Here is a 20,055-nt window from a genome sequence, read left to right as displayed (position 1 = left end):
CAGCTCATCTGCCTTTTGATCCTGGTCAGTGTATTCTAGTTCCCATTTGTCACTGAGTCCAGTCTGGAACTTTCCCAGTGCCTGCTGGTGATATCTTCCTATGAACTTGGTCTGGTTTTGTATATATTTATATATATTGTATCTAATTCATTATTTCCTTTTTATTTTATTATTAATACTTCATTAAAGTAATTTAGGTTTTTTCTAAACTCATAAATCTCTTTATCTCTCTTCTTCCTCTCCTTGGAGTGAGAGGTGGGGGGAGAGCATCTGTTGTCTTGTCATTGGCCAACCCAGCCCAAACTGCAACAGCTGTTTACCTTGACTGAAATCACTAGACCTTTTAAGCTTCTGCAGTCACACTTAAATCTCAGTGTGGGTATTATATCCATGAATGAGAGCTGCCACTTTTTTATCTTAATTTCTGTCTAGACAATTTTTGCAAGTTTAAGGATAATACTCCCCGCTGACGGATCTGAGGATCTGGTATTTATTAGTTACTAGCTGTTTGCCACTTGTCCTCATTACCATCCTCTGTGTATCTGCACTTGAATGAGATTTGTGGCATATGCAAAATTAAAACACAAATATGGCATATATCAAAGGTCAGAACATAGAAAACACAAAAAGCAGAAAGCTGGGGAACTTGACTCTTATGTAGACCAGCTAGTACAAAGGGGGCATACTTCAAATGTATCTGGGGTGAAGTAATAAATGAGATTTTTTTTTAAACTAAACAATGAAAATATGAATTCACAGTAAAGAATATGTTGAATAGAAATTACTTCAGCATGTATCTGATGCTAATCATATGTACCTTGATGAATGGGGACCCATAAGCTTTTCTCATTGAGTTATTCATTCTGTACTCCCTAATTCCACTGAAGATCAGCCTTTATCTGATCCTTCCTTTTTTTCTGTCCTTTCATGAGTATTTCTTTACTCCTGAAATTTTCCTACAAAAATTTCCCTACAGGGAGATTCTTTTTAAAAAATGAAATAATAGTGACATTAAACTTACAGGGTGGCCGTGGTCTAAACTGGGATCATAGTTAGTGATCAGATGGTGACACTTGTCCAGATCTTGGATTTTTCTGGGGAACCAGGGCACTGGAGAGAAAGCAGCAAGAATGAAATGAGATAAGATCAAATAATTTTTAAAAAACACAGAAAATAAAAGTCATGATGAAGATTACAAGCTTTCTTTTCATCAATATCTAAGAATATTCATATCTACATATCGTATGTAATTGACTTTGCTGACCAAACTGGCAGACTGGATGAAAAATGATCTGAAACTGACTTGCAGTGATAATCTCTCAGTTTTCATTAGTAGAAACATTTTTTAAAGGCAAAACCACTTCCTCTTAGGCCAAATGAAATGTGTCATTTGACACAGCACAATACAAGTTCCAGTGTTTAAAGGGTGGCGACAAAGAAGACGGAGACTCCCTTTTTACAAGGAGTCACATGGAAAAGATGAGGTACAATGGGTACAAGTTACTCTTTGGGAGATTCCAATTGCACAGGAGAGGAAAATTTTTCACCATGAGAACAATCAGCGATTGGAATAATCTCCCCAGGGAAGTGGCGGATTCCCCAACATTGGACACTTTTAAGATTCGTCTGGACAGGGTGCTGGGCCATCTTGTCTAGACCATGCTTTTGTCCAGATGATCCTTGAGGTCCTTTCCAACCTATTATTCTATGAAATTTATTTCTACACTTTGGAATTAAAAAAAAAAAATGTAATCATGTCTAAAGAGTAGTCTTAGATTTTCGTACCTTTAAAAGTGAAAACAACATTTTAAAAGGAAAACACAAAATTTCTAGAGAAAAAACAGGCCAAGAAGTATCTTGACTTCTGGGTTTTTACTTCTGGCTCATTTTTATTTTATTCGGCAAAATTATTCTAGAATTAGCTGAATTTCCAAATAGTTTCCTTCCCCTGAAGCGAGGACCTTTTTCTGGTGACTAAAAGAAACATAAAGTGTGCCCATTTTAACTTTGGTGCCAGCATTTATAACCAATGAATTAAAAAAAAAAAAAAAACCACCTGAAAAAAGACAAAGTTAATGCTGCTTTCTGAGGTCAGATTGGTACCGTGGTCAGACTTAATGTGTTACAGCTCAGAAAAGGTCTTCTTGGGGTCACCTTAATCTCGTACTTGACAAGAGGAGACCAGGCATCTCTGTACTGAATGGCAAATTTAGCTTTAGCCCTATTATAGTCTATCCAGACAGAGCCATTTCACAAGGGTACAAGACTACAAATGCACACCAATGTTAGGAAATTCCAATTCTTTCATGCCGTTATGGGCAATTCTGAAGTAAAAAGGAAGAAATACTAGTCTAACAGATGTCTTATGCCTACCCAGAATTTTTTGCTGAGGCTTTGCCTTTGGCTGTACCAATGGTCTGCATGCAAGATGCCTGTCCTTCCATCTATGGCCATATCTCCTCAAAAACTGTAAATGACCATAAGTCCTCCAGTGTATGTCCCTCATACACATCTTGTCTAGCCCTTACTGAGTCCTGGGAGAGGGTAGACAGGCTAAAGGAGAGGGGGAGAAGGACCATGGCAGAACCGTTGGCCTGGTCACAGAAATGAATGCAGACAATAAAACAGGTATAGTGCTGACAGATGCCAGTTTGGCTGCAAATGCCTCTGCTTCATGGAAGCAGGGATAACCGCTGCTTTTCTCAACTGAGTACCAAATTAATTTGGGTTAAAGCTACTATAGGCAGGGCATTGTCTTGTCACTGTCCTTCAGCAAACTGCCTGGAAAGGCCCGTCTGGCTCACCTAAAATCTCCAAAGAAAAGAATAAAAAGTCCATATGGGAAAAAAATAGATTAATCCAGGACCTGGAGCCTTAGGTGGTGGAGGTAGCCAGAATGTACACACTTGCATCTTTGCTGATCAGTAAGCATGTTTATACAACTTAGATACCTCCTAATTACCAATATGCTCTCACAGGCATCTGCTAACCCCACTAGAAAGTGAAGCTGCAGCTAGCCTCTTTTAATAAGATATACCAGTAAAAGGGGCCACTAGCCAATCTTTGACCTAGAGGTTAGCTGAGCTGAAAGTCCTCTGACACTCTAGCACCCCCAAATTCACCTCAATAGGACCAAAAGAGTCTTAAGGCTAAAACCTCCAAATCCCCGGTTCTTGCTGGTGCCCACACCTAAGGCGTCTCTGAGGGCTACAAATACCAACTCTCTGACCCTTTCATCTTGAAGTCAAACTAACTTCTTAGGGCACTACTGAATTCGGGAGTCTGAAACACACAGAAAAGAGTCTTTACAAACTAAGGAGTGCTGTGTGTAAGTCTGAGATAACTTAAAATGGAAAGACTCTGGCCATTTACATGCCAAGTGTATTAATTCTAGCACCATTACATCCAAAATAAGCCTGATTACTTTTACGATTGCTGTTCAAAACCATAAGAAAAAGGAAAATGTGAAGAAAACTATGTCCCTAATATTCCTCTGCTTTAACCATAAACGCACTCTCTTTTAACAGTCCCTTGTTTCTATTGTAGATCCCAGCCCCAGCACACCTGAATCTAACTGCTACTTCTGAGCACAAACCTCTCAACTCCCAAGAAAATCCTAAAGACATGCTGCTTCACTTCCAAAATGCTCTTCGGCTCTCCAGTTTCCCTAATGACAGTGATACCTTTTTGATATCCACACAGTCCCTGATAACAGCTTGGCATGGAGTGCCTCTCATCACTAGCCTGAAAGTGAATTTCAAGCAATACCCAAAGGTGTCCAAACAGGAATGTATTATCAGAAAGCTCCCTGGGGATTTCTTCCTGGCCTTGTCAAGGGTGGGAAACTTCATGGCAATTCTGTATTCAGAGAATTCAACCTCTGAGATGGACCCTCAGCCCTCTCATCTATCAGGGGCACCTCTGGCACCCTCAGCATTGTCTTAAGGGTCTCTAACAGCTTGTTGTACTCACCAATCCCCTACCTGCCTGTAAACAGGAAAAATACCAGTCTACCTCTGGCAAACTCACTTCTTATGCTGATGACTGGTAGGAATGGTGACTCAAATACAGGACAGTCAGTTGAGTAGCCACTTGCAACACTTTGCCAGGTGAAATGCTGTTCCTAAGGTTCCACCTTGGAAGCTGTATAACCTCCAAACAAGCTTTTCAGGTGGCCAGGAAAATGCCTGGTGCTCTGTTACTCCAGACTTGGCCATGGGTCTGTTCTCTACAAGAAGTTCATCTCCTGATTCTCCTACTACCTGCAGACTTTCTCCTGACCCTCTCTCCCTCTTGCACTCTTGAAGCTTCTTACAGCTTGTTGCATTCAGTTCTTCTCAGTGAAGGAGCAATCTACCTCCAGTCTTACTGGACCCAGATGGCAGTACCCAGGACACCATAAACAGACAGCTACTGCTTCTTTTAACAAAACCAACACAATATGCTACAAGTGAATGAAACATTCAGACCCTTTGCTATATCACTGTGTTCCCATCAAGTATCTGTGTTCACTCTGCAGAGCTCCAGAGAAGTCAGTTCTCTATACCGCTCTCAGCTCTAAGCCCACAGTCTTCCTACCATTGGGGAGTTTAGAGTTTCTCCTCAACTTCTTGCTTTGCTGCTCTGTCCTTCTCACGGCTGGCTATGACAAAGTGCCTCCCTTTCCACACTAATGGGAATGGTCCCAATTCAGGGGAAACAGTCATGCAGTGAAGAAAAATGAATGCACGCTCACTATTTTCCAGACTAATTAAATTACTACTGTGAAGCTAATGCTAAAAAACATACTCCAGAAAGAAACAAAACAGCACTAACAGATGTATACATCTCTTACCTTTGTCTTCTCTGATAGTTTTCACATCTTCTCCTACTCTCTTTAGGGAGGTGATAAGGATACTAACATCAGCACTGTGAACTTCACATTCAACAAAAATGTCGAGATCAACAGCAGAGTTCTTGGGCTTTTTGGCTCGTCTGGTTTCAAAGTGATGGATCTGAGTTTCAAACATCTGCAAGAGACAGATGCTCATATGATGAAGCTTCTCCAAAGACTGAAAATCCAGGTAAGTCTAGATACACTTCTGCAATGTCTTTAAAAGGTGACTAAAAGGGGTCTTAACAAGAAGCGCATGTTAAGCAATGACGCGTAGTAACGCCCAGTTTAGAAGGAGCTAAAATACAGGCAGAGTTAAAGATTGAACACTATAGAATTACGTAGAGATAGGTGGAGATGAAAGACAAAATACTGTTGACTGTAGCATTTCATCTGTTCAGAAATAACAAACGACTGGCTGGGTAACTCTTAAGGCCCTGGCAGAATGAAAGCAGATCTATTGATGTATAATAACACCATAATCATTAAATAATTGGGAATGATTAAAAATAAGTAACAAATAAAATACTTTTCTTTTGAGTTATTCATTTTCAAAGATGAGAGTGAGCACCTGGTAGGCATACTTCAAGTGTCCAGAATATATAATGCCTGTATGGTTTACAGCTCTTGTATTCTCTATATCTCCTGCCAAATATGCAGAGAAAATTCATTGGCTCCTAACATCCCCACAATCTGAATGCTTGAAGTGCTGGCCTGTTGTTTAGAGGTGGCTGGCCAATACAACTGTTAGAAAGAAACAATAGATTGGAATCTGCTCTGAACAGCCCTTGCATAAAATGATGATTCTTCTAAATGACTGTGTCCAGCTGCTCCCTCCCTCCATACCACTTCCCTTCTTCACCCGGAGAGGCCAGCCAAACTCTCTGAGCAGCTGTACCAAAACAGGTACAAAGACAAAGGGGTAAGGCAGATGGAGGCATGTCATGCAGAGAGCAGGAGAAGGGTGAGAGAAGGGGAGATGCAGAGTGGGAGGGGTGAAGGCAATAGCGACAGAAGAGAGGGTTCAATGGAAGGAAGGGAATGACGAGCTCTGTACCTCAAAGATTTTGGCTGCCCTAGAGAGCTCAGTCTTCTTCACATTGCAGAGGGCGAAGGTCAGGATGAGAGTGGCTGTGCCATCCTCCCTGTTGGAGTCCAGGCTGCCTCGCCTGTTCAAGGACTCTATGGCATGCATCTCTTTCTCCTTGCTGGCCTCTTCCTTTTGGCCTGAGATCCCCACCAAGTTGGTCTTCATTGGGAGACAGTGGAGCAGATTGCAATTGACAGATGTTGAGTGGAAACTGCCTGAGGATGTGAGTGCTTCTCCCAGAGCAATGTCCAGGGGATGTGATGGGACTGGAGATGCAGGGCGCCTATGTGGGTAGTGAGATCAGAGCTGACAGACAGCAGCAAAGCAAGGTGGTTGCTACTGTGTTAGGTGTGGGGACATTTATGTTGGCCATGCCAGACACATCAAGGGAAACTGCCTGCGTAGGATATGCGCAAGAGCCCAAGATAACCCTCCTCCTCTGGGTAACTTCAAAGCGTGGCCCTCCTGCTCTGTTTGAAGGTGTCTGCAAGCTGTACACCCCTGGAGATGCGCTCCTTTGTGGAGAGGCAATTAGCCTGAGCCCCATTTACATCACCCAGTCTGGATCGCCCTGCATAATGTCTGAGATTGCCCTTCCTCCCCAACCTCTCTTATCTCACTGGGGCTCTCTCTGTGTTGACCATGCCCACAGGGAACCAAAAATGCTCTTTCTGCAACACCAAGCCCAATCCAGGTGGTGTCCTCTCTGCACAGACACAATTGTGGGAGTGCCAGAGAGACCTGAGCCAGAGTCAAAGTTCATCGCCTATTCTGAACTTTTCCTGCCCACATGATCTGGCCTGTCCCACCCTAGCCCCACAAGACCTGAGAGCTACCTCCAGGCTAAGTTCCTCTGTTGGAATTTGTTTCTGTCATGATTTTTGCTCCAGTGAAATAAACTTTCAAAAAGTCCAGAGTCACATCATTCTCACAGCTGGCAGGGCAAGCTCAGGGAGGATTCAGCTCTGCTCCTCCCAGGGCATGGCATCCTTTGACATCCATATACATGTTTCTGGGTATGAGCACCTCTGTCTTAATGCCCCAAGTTACAGTGTGCTGGAATACCCTTGAAAGTCATCTTGCAGGCCCACAGGGAAGGTGACCTCTCTGTCCTCCATTTGCAGGTGGAGCTATTTCTGATGTGCCCCTTAGCTGATTCTGACTGGGCCACACAGCCCGGTGCTGTATTGCTCTTGCCTTCCCTCTGGCCAGGGAAGAAAGACAGTGCAGCCAAATTTTGTTCTCCAGAGACCATGATGGCACCGTGTTTTCCTTTGGCCCAAGACGGAGCACTGGGAAGGTCTCAATTTCCCCCTCCATCGCCTGTCTGACACAGACAAACCCAAGGCAAATTTTAGAGCACCATGCCCAACAGGTGGGTCTCAGCGTCCTGAGGAACATCGACCCATCCAGACCTCGGGCACTGCAGGCTTTGCAGGACGTGGCGAGTGCCAGCCCGGAAAGAGGTGTCCCCCCGGCCGTGCCCAGCCCTGGCCCGGGCCGGGGCGCCGCGGGGCTCGGCGCCGCCCGCGGGCAGGGCAGGGCCAGCCGCTGTCCGCGGTGCTGAACCCTGACGGGCTCGGGGCTGCGGCACCCTCCGCTCCGCTGGCTGCCCCGGGCGCCCCTCGGCCCTGGCCCAGCTCATGTCCCAGCGAGCTCCGGGAGGGCAAGGGTGACAGAGTTGCAGCTACAAACTGAACGGGGTGGGGGGAAAAGTGAGCTTTAAGGCGGGGAAAAGGCTCTTCCACTCCCACTTTCCCCCAACAGCTGTGGCAAGGCTGGGCACGGGAGAAAAAGCTGAGCTGACTATCTGAGTCCAGATGGCCTTTCCCATGAAGGGTGGGTGCATGTATCCCCACATCCAGTCCACAGGCATGGCACGAATGTCAAATGGCACAAGGTCTCCTACTCCAGCTACATGTAGGTGAAAGCCCTAGGGCTTGCCGTGCATGTTTAAGGCACTGGTCACAAATACTGGCAGAGCAGGGCCATTGCGCTCCTGTGGCACTCTTTATGCTATAATGTCAGAGTCCCATTTCTAGGTGCTAGTACAGCACTAAGCAAAATGGTCTTTGGGTTTCTCTACTGAGAATTGAGGTTTTGCTACAGAGCCAGACTGGACTCATCAGCCAGTGTGACAGTTGAAGCAGTCTAGCCAGAGCTTTGTAGCCCATTGCAGAACCAGCACAGAGAGCCCTGACTCTCCAGCTGATGAAATGTGCTTCCTCAGCCAGAGGACACTGCAATACCACCTTGAATCCACACTTGGAGAAGGCCCAGGAAGACCTCACCCATGATATAAGTCAGATCTGCTGAGACATCCCCGAGTCCTGCTTTCAGCTCTTTTGGGGACCTCTGGGAGAGTAGGAGGAGGGGTCTCAGGGTGGGTGCTGCAGTTTAAAGGGCTATGCAAGGACTGGAGCACAGTGTGTCATCCTTTCCCATGGGGACAGGCAGAAGGGGGAATCTCCCACCCCAAGAATAGGCTCATCTCCTCTCACACAGCCCCTGAATGGACATGGCTTTAAAAGAACATGGCTGATTGCCACAACCAACCTGCCCTTTTTTCATCTGTTCCCATTGCAAATATCTCCACCCTCTATGAGCACAGTACTATTCATTTGTGATGGATGCAGCATTAATATTTCTGTTTATTTGGGTTAATTTAAATGGTTACATTTGAACATTTAAAAAGTCTTTTCTGCCAACTGCTAGTGTGGTTTGAAGCAGTGAAGAGACAGGCTTTAAAAGAATGCTCTCCTGTGGAGTCCTCTTGTGCTTAATCCCTCTTCCAATAATTTCTGCATCCTTTGGGGAATAAAGCATCCCTACTCCAAGACTACTGTCATATCTAGGCATATTAAGACAGCCAGAGGAGACCACCTCCCTGTGTAACCTGTGCTGGCAACTCCTCCCTCATCACCATTGCTGACCTCAGCCAAGGTCACTGCAAAGGAAAAGGGCCTTATGAAAGGGTTTCTTTGGTCACCTGAAACAGAGCTGGAAATGGAGACTTTAAAAATGTGATCATAGTAGGATAGAAGAGAGGAATGGTATAGAAGAGAGGAAGGTTTCTTAAAAGAGTAGCTTGGGATAGGTTAGTCAGAATAGCATACAAAGAAGTAGAGCAATCAAGGCTTTGCCGTACACTTTGAGGTAATTACATCAAGAGATTTATTTCTTTTTAATATCAGTTTCATGTTCAAGCTCCATCATCTAGTTTGGATGAGTGATACTCAACCAGTCCAACACAGCCTTTTTTGAGTTGGAACCCACTTCAAATGGGCATTTCTCCCTACCGGGGTATTTAATTCTGATAAACCTGTGTGGATACATTGCAAAGAGGACCTACACTGGCCAGATAATGCAAAAAGCATTTTGCTACCCACCTTTACCTTTCTTTAGCATGGAAATAAGTAGTCAAACATTAAGAAGTACTACTTAAAATGAAACCTATTTGTACTATTTAAAGCACATATGCACAAGCTAATTTATTTTGCAAGAAAATCTACTTTCAGTACATTTCCTCTGCTTTTAAAATACTGAGCATTTAAGTTTTTCTTGTCTCTCAGTCTCGCTGAACCGTTATATTATGCTGCTTTGGCTGGAGTTATTGCTCATTTAAATCTGCATTAAAGGACACAGAATCAGACTTGTGCCATCAATATTCTTTAACAATTCCACTTGCACATAAAACACAACCATGAATCCTGGGTTCTCAATATCACTATAGATTTACTGCTGCTGTCACTCATAACAACAGCCAGAAGCAGAAGAGCTTGGAAAGCTGTCTGAGGATTAGTTTGAAAGACTGCACCCTTGGGATGAAATTGTCTCTTTGTGGTACACAGTTACCTTATGGGTCCTATTATATAAAGAGAGAAAGGGAGTGGGCTACTTCACACTTAAAATACATGCCAAGCAGGACTGAAAGATCTACACAGACATTGTCATGAAAAAAAAAAAAAGGAAGAAAAAAGACACAGAGATTAAAAAGCTTACTTCAAAGCACCAAAATGATACCATTTTGCATAAGTGTATGTCTATTGAAAAGGCTTGCAGCTGGTATCCTTAGATTAATGTTATTACCCACCATAAATATAATGGAAACAGCTGTACTTCCTATCTTCCTAAAGGATGATGCTTACGTTAAAACTCCATTGATTTTCAAACTATAAATACAAGAGTAGTATGAAAGTAGGTGTGAGATTTGTGGACCTTTGAATCCCTCTCCATCTTTGGACCTTCTAACAGAAATGTGATTCCTGAATCATGTTAGTATCGTGATGCAGAACTGTTTCAAGCTGGAAATACTGTTCTGCTTTGCTTTGCTTTGCTCCATTCAGTTCCGATGTACAAGTGCTGATCTCCTTCCTCCTTCAACTAGGGAGCTACAGGGAGGCATTATACAGTGTGGACCAGCCTAAGAGGTCATTTAGCTGCTTTGAGTGAAAGTTATTGGATAAAATACAGAAATAGATTTCTGAATGGCAAAGGTTTCCTCTCTCCATGGCTCAGCCATTGGGTTAAGCTGGAATCACCCTTGCTTCCATTTGCTACCTCAGTCAAGCTATACTCCAGGAAAAATAAAAATGCTTTAACCAAAAAAGAGGGATTAAGCTCAAGTTGGAGAAGGAAGGAGACTCCAAAAAGTATCATGACTTAGGAGCTGTCTTGAAAGATACAGTGTTTGGGTTTGAATGCACTCAGATTGGGACTCAGCTAACCTGGGTCTTCCCTAGCTTTAGTGGTGACTCTAGCCACAGACACAGTGAGTTAGGAGTTGGAAGGCTCTGACGTCTTCAGCTGCATTGTAAGAACCACTTCTTCTCCATTTCCAAATTGTTGGTATCCACCTTCTGGATTGTGTGTCCAGAAAATCAGGAGATACCTTGTAGCAGTGCTGCATAAAGCACTCTCAGAGAAGGACACACCCAACACAAGGTAGCCTTCACATGTCAGCCTTCCAAGGTGAGTAGCTGAGTATGTCTATTAAGAGACGCCTCCCCTTTCTGTGAGCTGGCTGCTCCTGAATCATCTCTGAATCCATGATGTTACACAACATTACAGCCAGTACAGCTCTGAGTCTGGACTAACAACGCCTTGACGTCCTGTCCTGTCCTTAGGACATCTGCATGGTTTCTTGCTTGCACAAAGTATTGACAGGCTGACATCACATCCAACTGCAAAAAGGCACACGGACTTGCCTTTAGGTAACTCTCCTCTGAAGGGGCTTTTTTGTGGGTACTGTATTGAGGCACAGACTCCAAGCCCTGGATAGGCAGCCTCAGAGTCTTTGCTTTGAAAACCAATGACACATCACAGCATACAGCATTCCTGGCCTGCACAAACCTTTGTGGGATTGGTGCTTGTTCAAATATAGTATATTTATTCATGGTGATAAATCTTTGTTAATGAGACTGCAGAATACTTGCTGTCTTTTCTGACAGCATCTGTGCTTTGGATCAATGGCAACATTGCATTTTTAGGAAAAAAATATATATTTCAGGGTAGAGGTGCTTATGTGTAAAAGTAGAGGTACAGAGGATCAAGAGGTATATGTATACCCCCCGAAACATGTAGAGTTTGGGACTCAATGGGAACCTCGCACAAATATGAAGGACTGAGGGAAGAATGACTATGGGAGAAAGTGAAGTAGATTAGCCTGTTAGTCATTGCCGTCCTGTCCCTGGGCCTAGAATGGAAATGCAGCCTTACATCTACAGCAGACTATAGCTCTGCATAGTGGATATCTCCTTCTTCTTTGGCACAACAGATGTGGAGACTTTCCACAAATTCCCAGAACTAAGGTAATTTTTATGCTTTAGTGAGAAAAAATGGATTAGTGTTTGAAGGCCAAAAGAGCCAAGGGTCACTTGCAGGTGTCTCTTTCTCTGCTAATCTATAGTAATTAAGATATATAACATAAGCATTCATGCAGTACACAGGAAGATAATAGACTGAGGCTAGATGAATACTGGCATTTGCACATGGCAACTTCTAGTCAGTAGCCAGTGATTAGCAAGTTACAGTGAATCTTCATTTTATCTTCTGGAGGGCATTGCAAAGGATCCCCATCTCACCTGCAAAAGAAATAATTAGGGTGGTTAATCCTATAGCTAGCCCATTTCTAACACTCCTGTATATATTTACCCTTTATATCCATTCCCTGAAAGAATAAGGTGAACAAAGAAGTGCTGGATTGGACACATTTATTAGGGCCTTAGTGGAGTAAGGTCTTCAGAGTCAGCCCTTTGCCTTCATCAGCGACACAAGGATGGCTCACAGGACCAGATGTGCTGGCTCTCAGCCAGCTAACCAATGTTAGGGGGAAAAAGTATCAGGAAAAAGGCAAGAGTGGCAAAAGAAAATGTAATTAAAGCCAAGCTGTTCCTTTCCTTCCTTACCGAGAACAGCTAGAGCCACACATCAGAATCTCCCACAAGGCCTTCTGGCCTTTGCTAGCACCTCCGCTAAAACTGTAACAAGCTGCAGTCAGGTGGAAAAGCTCTTTTGAATCTTGGCTAGAATTAGAAAGCAATTTTTGCACCAGAAAGGAGATGTGTGCCGCTTGATTTTTTTCAGGCTCAGAGCATTAAATGCAACCAGAGGAAATCTGCTTTGTGGTTGCTATTCTGATCCAAGTTTTGAGGAATTCAAGGTAACAAATCTGTGGTTCCTTACTATTGATAGTGTCGGCTAAGTTCTTCAGCTGCTTTGCATTGTCCAGGACTTCAATCCTCTGAGTGTAGGGATTGTACCGAACAGAGAAAGGGCGAGGGATCGTTTGAGCAAATTTCCTGAGGCAAAAATACAAAAACACATACAAACTTACAAATCTCCTGTTTTCAGTAACTCAGTCTTTTCTTGGTGTGTGCATCTGTTGCTGAGGAGAATAAGAAAATCTGCAAGAGGAAATAACTGAAATTCCTGCCGAGTGATCTGAGACATACAGCATTCTGTAACACACTTGAATCTGGATTTGTCTTTACTACCTTTGTTTTTTTCCAAGCAGGACTAATTATGCTATTGGCATGGCAACACTGCTCCTGGTGTAGGCCAACTATGTAGTTATCGAGATTTGCCAAGCTTGAAAATTTCATTTTCCTTTCCATAATGCAAAATACAGGAATGCTGATCCAAATTTGCAATTTCTGGGAAAGTAAGGTCAAGTACCCATGCCATCCTGACATAACAAGGAGGAAACAAAGTTCTAACTTCTGGCATGGTTGGTAGTGCCTTCCAGGTCACTGCAAAGTAGGAGACAGTCAATGGAGTGAAGCAGCATTCTTGCCACCCCTTATTTGCAGCCTTCCCTGCTGCAAAATAGTTAATTCCATGGCAGAAACATTAAGATTTTAGTATCTTGGGAAAGCATTAATTTGCATAACCACAGAACTGTGGAAAGGAGGACTCTGAATGGGATGAGAGCTATTGTTCCACGCTCCTTGTAGACCCCAGCAGGATACTGTCTTATATATCTGCTTCAGATTACCGAAGTTATTGCTGAAAGAGGAAGGAAAGCACGCAGGAGTTGATTATGGAGCCCCACTATACAGACTGTGACCCGGCATGGTAAGTCCCATACGCCCAGAACTGTGGAATGTGCTGGATGCCACCTCCACATTGCTCCTTCAGTTTAGTCCTAATTATTGTCAGCTAAGGCCATTGTCTCAGAGTTCAGTGTGAGCAGGCCACAAGGTGTGACAGTGGAAAATATTTTGTTGGCTAGGACGAAAGTGTTTAGTGGCACCAGTCCATTTTTTTCTAAGGGGAGGAAAAAATTAGAAGACAGTCTTCCTACATCTCAACTGAAGGTAAGATCCTAATTAGAAGATGAGTGCCTTAAGCTGAAATATTTTAGGTCAGCCGCAGAATAATTTTTCAGGGAGGTTTTCTATTACACGCAAACAAACATATCCAGGTGCAAGCCACAAACACACGCACTGAACCAACTGCTAGACCTCTATTTCAATTTAATCACTTCTCCAATTTGGTCATTGAACCATATAAAAGAAGCTCCAAGATTGTTTTTATAGAGTAAGGCACCATCTTCCACTTTCTCAAGGAACTTGCTACTCAGTTAGAGAACTATACAGAGAAGACAGGAACCACGTACAGGGTTTTAATAGCACAAACCAGAAGAGAAGGCCATCTTTCTCAGGTATTACCCCAGAGAAAAGGGCAAAAGGAGAGGCTTCAGGCTTATGATGACTGAGGAAACAGCAGGAAAGGTAACTAGGAAGATCTTGGAGCTGGGGAGCCTGGGGCAGCAGAATATCTTGAGTCTCGGTATGTGTTTATCTGTGAATGGCGGGGAGAGAGAGAGAGAGAGAGGAGACTGCAGGTCTGAGACAAGTCCCTGTGTGGTATCTCCAAGTGAAAAATTTGTGGAGTGTGAACCAAGGCTAACCCCCAGTGTATTGGTTAACATCCACAAATACGGTGGTGGTTTTTTTAAACAGAAATAGAAATATTGCTGTGAGGTGGAACCCAAGCTGAACTCCAAACAAAATCTGCGCCATTCCTGTTTCAAGAACAAGAACTGAACCTGGACCATTATTTCCAAGTCTTGTTGAACTGGAACTGAATCTGTATTTCAGTCACAGATGACTGAAAGATTTACTGTGTAGCCCTGTAGTCTTGTAAACACACTGCTGGTAACAAGCTGGAGGCTCTGTATTAAGCTAACCACACATGCCTCAGGATTGGGTTTATTAGGTTTGCTTGCAGTTTTGTTTAGCTGTAATAGCAATTGGCTAATGACCATGTAGCTATTACCTAATTAGTTTCAGTTTTGTTTAATTCTGAATAACTGTGTGCTATAATGCCTGTCGTTAATAATTTTTATACATGCAGGAATAGCAAGTAGTTACCCTGTACATGGTGAACTAAGTCTGATCCTAAAGCAATGATGCAGCATAAAGGAGTACCAGCATGAGCTGAAAACAGAGGTCCTAAAGGCACAAGCCTAGGATGATGCTGGTGGTCCTTGGGCTATCATCAACTCCCCACTGGCTGGTTATTAACAGTAAAGCAAACTTAGAAGCTGAGGAAAAAAATGGTTTAGAGGAAAAAAAAAGGGACAAAGAAAAAAATATTTAACATAAATTTTAATATCAGAAATAACACAGATTTGCAGATCAATGTAGAAAAAGCAAGATGTAAAGCATGTTAGAAAACATCAAAATATCCCTGAGGAAACTTTGGACTGAGGGTGAAGAAAGGAAGCATCAACATCATCCACCCCCTCACAAAAGAGAGGCAGAAACTCCATTCATTAACATCACAGTCCTGCTCTGAAGACCTCAAGATGCTGAATACTTGACAACTCCATCCCCCACCACTAGACTGAAACTGTTCACTTAAGACACAGAAAAAAGTGTAAGGGTCAGCATAATGTCAGAGGAAAAGGAGTGGATACTAGGGGATTTTTTATACAAGAACTTTTAACTGTAGTATTGTTAAAGAGATTTGCTTTGCATTAATTAGCTAGCTTTGACCCTAAGTGATGCCCATCTTACAAGAAGGGCCAGAAGGAGGATCAAGGGAACTACAGGCCTGTCAGTCTGACCTCGGTGCCAGGGAAGGTTATGGAGCTGATCATCTTGAGTGCCAACACATGGCATGTACAGGACAGCCAGGTGACCAGGCACAGTCAACATGGGTTTATGAAAGGCAGGTCCTGCTTGACAAACCTGGTCTCCTTCTATGACAAGGTGACACGCTTAGTGGATGAGGGAAAGGATGTTGTTTACCTGGACTTTAGTAAAGCCTTTGACACGGTTTCCCACAGCACTCTCCTGGAGAAACTGGCTACTCATGACTTGGATATGTGTACTCTTCGTTGAGTAAAAAACCTGGTTGGCTGGCCAGGCCCAAAGAGTGGTGGTGAAAGGAGTTAATTCCATTTGGCAGCTGGTCATGAGTGGTGTTCCCCAGGGCTCATTGGGGCCAGTCCTGTTTAAGATCTTTATCAATGATCTGGATGAGGGGATCGAGTGCAGCCTCAGTAAGTTGGCAGATGACACCAAGTTGGGCAGGAGTGTCGATCTGCTTGAGGGTAGGAAGGCTTTGCAGAGGGATCTGGACAGGCTGGATCTATGGGCTGAGGCCAGTTGTATGAGATTTAACAAGGCTAAGTGCCACACTTGGGTCACAGCAACCCCATGCAGTGCTACGGGCTTGGGGAAGAGTGGCTGGAAAGCTGTCTGGCAGAAAAGGACCAGGGAGTGTTGGTCAACAGCTGGCTGAATATGAGCCAGCAGTGTGCCCAGGTGGCCAAGAAGGCCAACAGCATCCTGACCTGTATCAGGAATAGTATGGCCAGCAGGACTAGGGAAATCATCTCCCCCTGTACTCAGCAGGGGTGAGGCTGCACCTTGAGTACTGTGTCCAGTTTTGGGCCCCTCACTACAAGAAAGGCATTGAGGTGCTGGAGCATGTCCAAAGAAGGGCAACAGAACTGGTGAAGCATCTAGAGAACAAGTCCTATGAGAAGTGGCTGAGGGAACCGGGGTGGTTTAGTCTGGAGAAAAGGAGGCTGAGACCTTATTGCTCTCTACAACTATCTGAAAGGAGGTTGCAGCGAGGTTAGTGTCAGTCTCTTTTCCCGTGTAACAAGTGACAGGACAAGAGAAAATGGCCTCAACTTGCACCAGGGGAAGTTTAGATTGGATATTAGGAAAAATTTCTTCACTGAAAGGGTTGTCAAGCATTAGAATGTATTTAAAAGACTTGTAGATATGGTGCTTAGGGACATGGTTTAGTGGTAAACTTGGCAGTGTTAGGTTTGCAGTTGGACTTGATGATCTTAAAGGTCTTTTCCAACCTAAATGATTCTATGATTCTGTCATTGCAATGGGACTAATAATAATTTTTTGTTGCATTTTGGTTATACAGATTAAAGTCTTAACCACAAATTCCTTGCTTCCTGTATAAGGTATCTTCCCCTTATTGCCCATAAGAAGATTTTGAGTGTAACAACTGTTTAATCTTTTTAAGCATTACTCAACTTTTTCTAATGCCTCTCAAAATGCTACTGTCAACCCAAGACCTGTTATGGCAATGGGATCCAAGGTATTGGCAATGGACAAGAAATTGGGTCTTATATGGAATGACTGGATTACCTTAGCTTATCTTTTGCATCTTTAAAACTTTCAGCAACATAGTAGACAGGCTGGAACTCAGTAACAGGGTACTTCTGCACGGCAGTCTTCTCCAGGACAAGAGGCTGAATCTCAGGCTTACTTGATAAACAATACTATGAGCAAAAGGGTAAGAAATTTGTTTTGGTTAAAAAGTGCTTGAATTTACTGTGAAAGAAAGACAGCGCTACTGAATGCCACTCAGTTTCAGACAGGAAAGTTGCTCCCGTGGAATACAATGACAATGTCACTTACTACAAAAGAAGCAAGTATTTCAATTAAATATGATGTTTTGTGCTACTTCTACGTATGACGTATGAAGTAAAATAAGGATCTGAAGACATTCAGAAGAGAAATTCGAGCAATTATCAGTAACTTTGAAATTTATTCTATAGGACACACCTGCAGCTCCCCAAATGAAGACAGCAGCCCTGCACCATATGCCTTGAGTGAATCACCTTCCTTACATAGTCCAAACTCCACCGTAAACCAATAAACCTAGCAAGAAAATTAGACAGAAACATATGATTACTTGATCAGAGTAGGTGCACATCGTTGATTTGAATACATTTAAGGTTCACATTTCCATTTAAAATTTTGCCATGTGTCAAATATCAATTATATAAATACAATAAATGTCCCCACAGACTGAAATTCTTCTCCTGGAAGGGGCACAATGCTAGACTCAGTGTGCCTGGGAACCAGTTCTGTTTCCTGACAAACACAGTTGTGCTTTACTGTGCTTACATTTGTCAGCAGAGCAGACACAATGAAACTATAGCAATTAAATTCCATTTTGGCTGGCCAATCCAGTTGAAGTTTGAACCTTAGTTGATAGAAGTTTGAACTTTAGTTGATAGAAGTTTGTGTCCTGTTTCACATAGAGGGCGTCTAGCTGCAGCAGCAGGAGAGGGAATGGGCTCTTAGTGCAATATTGAAGGAAGGTGGTGTGTGGCCCAGCTTGACTTCTTGGTCTGTCATTTTGAAGGGATACCTGTTCTGGCTCAGAAGATATCAGAAACAGCAAAGATGGTGCATTGCTTTGCCCAGGTGTGTTGGCGCTGGGGACACTAATACCACAGGCATATACTTGTTTTTGTTTGAAGTTTGCAATTCTGGGTCTCAGTAGTCTCAGAATAGAATTCAGGCGAGCCATACTGGCTGCAGAGGACATTATCTGCCTAGCAGGGTGGAAGAGAAGGGGCGCTTATAGGTAGAACAGCTACTGAAGCTGCCTCCTGAAATTTCCTGTGGTGATGTAGTAACATATAATCTCTTGCCCAATATGTTTGTGCTGGAGGAAATCTTGTTTGGGCTTCTGTGTTTAATCACAACTGTCACTTTGAATAAGGGGTGCCAAAGTTATTTTCCTTTAATGCAACTGTTTCAGGGTGGGGTTTTCCAATCATGGACTTCACTCTGTTCCCATTCAACTCTATGGGAGTTCTATCAGTGGCTTCAGTGGCAGCAGAATTAAGACAACACAGGGTGCTTTGGAAAATTGAGCCTTCGTTTATTAAATTACCGTAGCGAGTTTCTCGATGAAATCATCCGGAGCTCCCAGAGATGCCAGTCCAATTTCCTGTAACAATAAACCATTATTCTTCAAGCTGTTTATTGCAAACATTCTTCCTGTCTCGTCTTATGTAATTTCTCACATTTTAAATGTTACCATCGCTTACTACCACACACAAATGTTTACAGGACATGTTCCTATCGTGCAACATCAATTTTAAACCAGAAATCTCTCCAGAAATGAACAAAGGGTCCTGTCCAAATGTCATTTACAAGGCATGATCCTTGGTGCAAAGCTCATTGAGGTCAAATAAAATTTTCCTCTTGCTTTGACAGGCTTTTTATTAAGTCTACAATGCACACCCATGAGAATGATACGGTCAGAAGGAGGTAAATCAGTCACATTCCCACACCTTAAATACTTCTTTTTGTTTTCGTGGGCCCTGATTGCAGGAGTTTTCCTGAAGCCTTGAATTAATTATTTTTTCTGAATAGCAGGGCATGATTTGAAAGAGCTTATTCATACCTTAGGAGCCAATGGAGACTTTCCCAGTAGGCATGCAATAGCTGGATTCAGAAGATGCCTACACAAGACTGTATAGAACCAGGTACCTTACTTGGTTTGCTCAATGCAAAATCAGAGCCCCACACCCATACCGACAGCATGGGAGCAGCCATCACCATGTCAAATCCTAATAAGCCAAGGTGCAGTAGGGCTTATTTTGAAGGAAATTCCAGTTTTGGAAAGGGTAGAGCCTGAGGGCAATACTGAATGCTTGCTAACTACATCAAGTCGACTTTTGTCTTGTGAGGAAGATGTTACATCAAGTCCATTTTCCCTTCTTTCCTTCCTTCCACCATTCCTTCCACCCTTCTGTCCTCCATCCTTCTTTTCACCCTTCTTTGTCTCTTTTTCTTCCTCTCCTCTCCTCTCCTCTCCTCTCCTCTCCTCTCCTCTCCTCTCCTCTCCTCTCCTCTCCTCTCCTCTCCTCTCCTCTCCTCTCCTCTCCTCTCCTCTCCTCTCCTCTCCTCTCCTTTCCTTTCCTTTCCTTTCCTTTCCTTTCCTTTCCTTTCCTTTCCTTTCCCCCTTCCCTTCCTTCTCTCCTTCCTTCCTTCTTTCTTTCTTTCTCCCTGTCTTTTTGACTTTCTGACTTTCTCTTTTTCTGTCTTTTCACATTTTCTGGTAAGATGCAGCCAAAAGTTTACTCCTTCACCAAGGTTTGGCTTCTTTTCCAGAGACATTAACACCACCAAAGAGAAAGCTCCTCTCCAGCCTTCTCCCATACTTGCAGCTGGGACAGTTCCCCACTTTACTCAGCCTCCTCTGTGGCTTCAATAGAAAACAACGAAAAATCTTCACTTTCCCTAACATTTGGACTGCAGGGTGGGGCAATAATTCATGTGACTCATGAGGCATTTAACTTTGCTCA

The 20,055-nt window shown here is 43.4% G+C and overlaps 2 protein-coding genes across 6 annotated transcripts in view; both read right to left on the bottom strand.

Annotated features, from left to right (window-relative positions):
• LOC141737770 (tyrosine 3-monooxygenase-like) overlaps nucleotides 1–6,128 on the bottom strand; it is a 33,599-nt gene extending 27,471 nt beyond the window's left edge. Inside the window, exons 1-3 of the mRNA XM_074572736.1 lie at nucleotides 5,931–6,128; nucleotides 4,835–5,009; nucleotides 1,022–1,110 (exon numbers count right to left, since the gene is read on the bottom strand). Of these exons, the coding sequence (XP_074428837.1) occupies nucleotides 1,022–1,110; nucleotides 4,835–5,009; nucleotides 5,931–6,128 (462 nt within the window). The remainder of the gene's footprint in view (nucleotides 1–1,021; nucleotides 1,111–4,834; nucleotides 5,010–5,930) is intronic.
• Nucleotides 6,129–8,583: 2,455 nt separating this feature from the next.
• The window catches only part of PAH (phenylalanine hydroxylase), a 52,050-nt gene continuing 40,578 nt past the window's right edge, over nucleotides 8,584–20,055 (bottom strand). For all 5 annotated transcript variants that reach the window (XM_074581554.1, XM_074581576.1, XM_074581584.1 and 2 more), the window contains 5 exons: nucleotides 18,636–18,692; nucleotides 17,513–17,608; nucleotides 17,093–17,226; nucleotides 12,648–12,763; nucleotides 8,584–12,046 (listed from right to left, as the gene is read on the bottom strand). In XM_074581554.1, coding sequence (XP_074437655.1) covers nucleotides 12,003–12,046; nucleotides 12,648–12,763; nucleotides 17,093–17,226; nucleotides 17,513–17,608; nucleotides 18,636–18,692 — 447 coding nt within the window. In that variant the 3' untranslated portion in view covers nucleotides 8,584–12,002. The remainder of the gene's footprint in view (nucleotides 12,047–12,647; nucleotides 12,764–17,092; nucleotides 17,227–17,512; nucleotides 17,609–18,635; nucleotides 18,693–20,055) is intronic.

This window comes from Larus michahellis, chromosome 1, assembly GCF_964199755.1.
Source record: "Larus michahellis chromosome 1, bLarMic1.1, whole genome shotgun sequence".
Classification (NCBI taxonomy): domain Eukaryota; kingdom Metazoa; phylum Chordata; class Aves; order Charadriiformes; family Laridae; genus Larus; species Larus michahellis.
This window is presented reverse-complemented; position numbering and strand designations above follow the sequence as displayed.